The sequence below is a fragment of the Theobroma cacao genome, chromosome 3, assembly GCF_000208745.1.
Source record: "Theobroma cacao cultivar B97-61/B2 chromosome 3, Criollo_cocoa_genome_V2, whole genome shotgun sequence".
NCBI classification, from domain to species: Eukaryota; Viridiplantae; Streptophyta; class Magnoliopsida; order Malvales; family Malvaceae; genus Theobroma; species Theobroma cacao.
The window spans coordinates 13,265,977-13,268,482 of record NC_030852.1 but is presented as its reverse complement, the minus strand read 5'-3'; the positions used below and the strand labels follow the sequence as shown (position 1 = coordinate 13,268,482).

The window sequence follows — 2,506 nt, the reverse complement described above, 5'->3', positions numbered from 1 at the left end:
GCTCAGTCTAAATAAGATTTCTGGTCAACTGAAAATCTTAAGAGATTTGGGGAAGCTCTCTTCATTTTCCTTTTGGGAAAATAATTCAGAAAGGAGAAAAAATCACCCAATCTCTTCATATCATTAAAGGTCCACAACACCCAGACCCTCATAACACAAACCCTCCCATTACCAGCAACCCACCATCTCCTCCCTTTTCCGCTGTCAGCAACAGGCCTCCCTTCCCTTCGTCATCATTTGTTTACTCTGCCTGCAACCTTGCGTTCCTTTTCCTTTTATTTCTTCCCCTTCACCCTCTTCCATTACTCTCTTTCCTTAATCTTCCACAAAGAACAGACCACTTGTTGTAGTGTTTCCCAGCTGCTATGCTTGACAAGTTGCAACTTATCACTGTCAACTACTTTCTATTTTCTTTTTCAAGATTTGGTGCTCCAATTTTAATCTTTATGTGGTTTTTTTTTGGCTTTTATTTCTTAACCTCTAATTTTCTGATTTTTGTGTAGGCCTTGATTAATTTGTTTGAAAATTTTGCTTGAGTTGGCTTTGTTGATGATAGTAGAAAAGGCATGATTTGTGTGGCATTAGCAGATTTTCATGCGAGATTATGGGCTTGATGATTTGATGATAATTCATTTGGTGTTAAGCAAAATTATAGAGGTATTATTATTATTATTATTATTAGGATTGAGATTTAGGATAAAGAGTTTTGAAGATGGCTCATTAATAAATTTCATATTAAATGTTGATGATTCAAAATTTTGTACATGGTTATTATTTTATGGGTTGGAATTCTTTTATGATAAGTTTTACAAATGATTTCTAAATTTTTTTATTAATTTCTATCATTAATTATTTTCCTAAATAATAAAACTTTGTAATTTGACAATTTTTTTAAGATGCCTTAAATAAAATTTTCATTTTCTTGAAGTCTATTTTTGCAAAAGAATGGAGCCTGAATGTTCACCACTTTGCTTAGTTCTTTGTTTTGTGTCTCTATTTACTGCTAATTCCACCCTATAGTTCAATTATCATAAAAATAAAGTAAAAGAGAAAGTTGTACATAACAGTAACACAAATTGACCAATATAACAGCAACAGCCTGCACAACATCCCTCCCTTTTGTTCCAAAAGGAAGAAACCACCTTCCTCAAGGCCTAAACCATACACTCCTTCACGCTTATTGTTTTCACTTCCAGAGCTGTGCCATGGTCTATCATCATATCGATGACAATGGTGGAACAAGAAGTGCAAGGGTTGATGCTTTTTGCGCTAATTTTAGTAGTTAGTTGTGCCTAATGAATCTGGCTAGCATCAATTCAGTGCTGCAAATACAAAATTTGAATGTAGTTTTCTGATAACATGCCCTGGCAGGGAACTTGGCTTCTCCCATTGGGTTTTTGATACAAGCAGATGCAAGAGGTTGCTGGAGAGCGTGGAGGCTACCTTCATGGGCGAGGCGGTACCCCTTATCTCTCTTCCCTTACACCTTGGGGCCTCAATGCTCTTTTTATTTTATTTTATTCTTTTTTGTTTTTGGTAAACCTATATATTGTTATGTAGTATTTATGCAGCCTTGGACAGTGATGATTTGCTATATCTCAAGGAGCAGATGGAAGCTGAGGAGGATGCTGAACGCCTCCTGCGCCGCACTGAGAAACGAGCATTTGCTGCTTTCAAGATATCCTTTATGTTCAGCTAAATAAACAATTTCAGAAATATGCTAGTGTCAATATGATTTGTGATTCTTCTTTGGGCCTGGCATGTACATTTTGAGCTTTTTTTTTATGTTGAAACAGTTCATTGAATCCACTGCCATGTGCTTTTAGAGCATTCATTTCTTGTCTGATATTGCATTGCTTTCACTTTGCTGCCTGCTGCTGCCGCTTGCTTTTTGTTTTGTTTATAACATTTTGTGCAACTTGGTAGATGGTAATATACATTGGACAAGCATGATTTTGTTTTAAAGTATTAGATACTGAAGTAAATTTTTAGGTTCATCACTGACACTTTTATTTATCAAGAGCTTATGATTGTAAAAAGAAAAAGTTATTTTGTTGGTTATGGTGTTTCTCATATCTATTAGATTTGCCACTCTGATTTGCTTCTTTCATTTTGTTGCAACCATACAGCGTATCCCTGGGCTTAAAGGAATTGTCTTTTTCTTGATTTTATGTCCATTTAACTTTCTTATCTTTCCAATTCCAAGTATAACTTTGGAAGACAAGGGGAATAAAAATGTTGATACCTCTAGTGACTATTAGTATTCTAAGCATTGCTTTCCATTTTTTTGAATGCTTTGCTCTCATGCTTTTAAGCTCTATTATCCAAGTTAGTACCCAGAAGCCTTTCCCCTTGATGGTACATGGTTCTTGCATTTTCTTAACCAATTGACACAAAGCTGCAAGTTTAGCAGATTCCTCACCTGCATTGTCTCCCTTGCCTCTTCGTGTTGAACCCAAGCCAAAGAGCGGGATCAGGTCTCTCTCTCTCTCTCTCTCTCTCTCTC

General features: G+C 36.0%; 1 protein-coding gene across 3 annotated transcripts in view; it reads left to right on the top strand.

The window, feature by feature from the left end:
• The window catches only part of LOC18604539, a 1,851-nt gene continuing 690 nt past the window's right edge, over positions 1,346-2,506 (top strand). The window contains exons 1-3 of one of the 3 annotated variants that reach the window (XM_018118560.1): positions 1,346-1,459; positions 1,572-1,678; positions 2,395-2,477. In XM_018118560.1, coding sequence (XP_017974049.1) covers positions 1,411-1,459; positions 1,572-1,678; positions 2,395-2,477 — 239 coding nt within the window. In that variant the 5' untranslated portion in view covers positions 1,346-1,410. Of the gene's footprint in view, positions 1,460-1,560; positions 1,679-2,394; positions 2,478-2,506 lie in introns of all 3 variants that reach the window. The other 2 variants (XM_018118561.1, XM_018118562.1) reach the window with 2 other exon arrangements.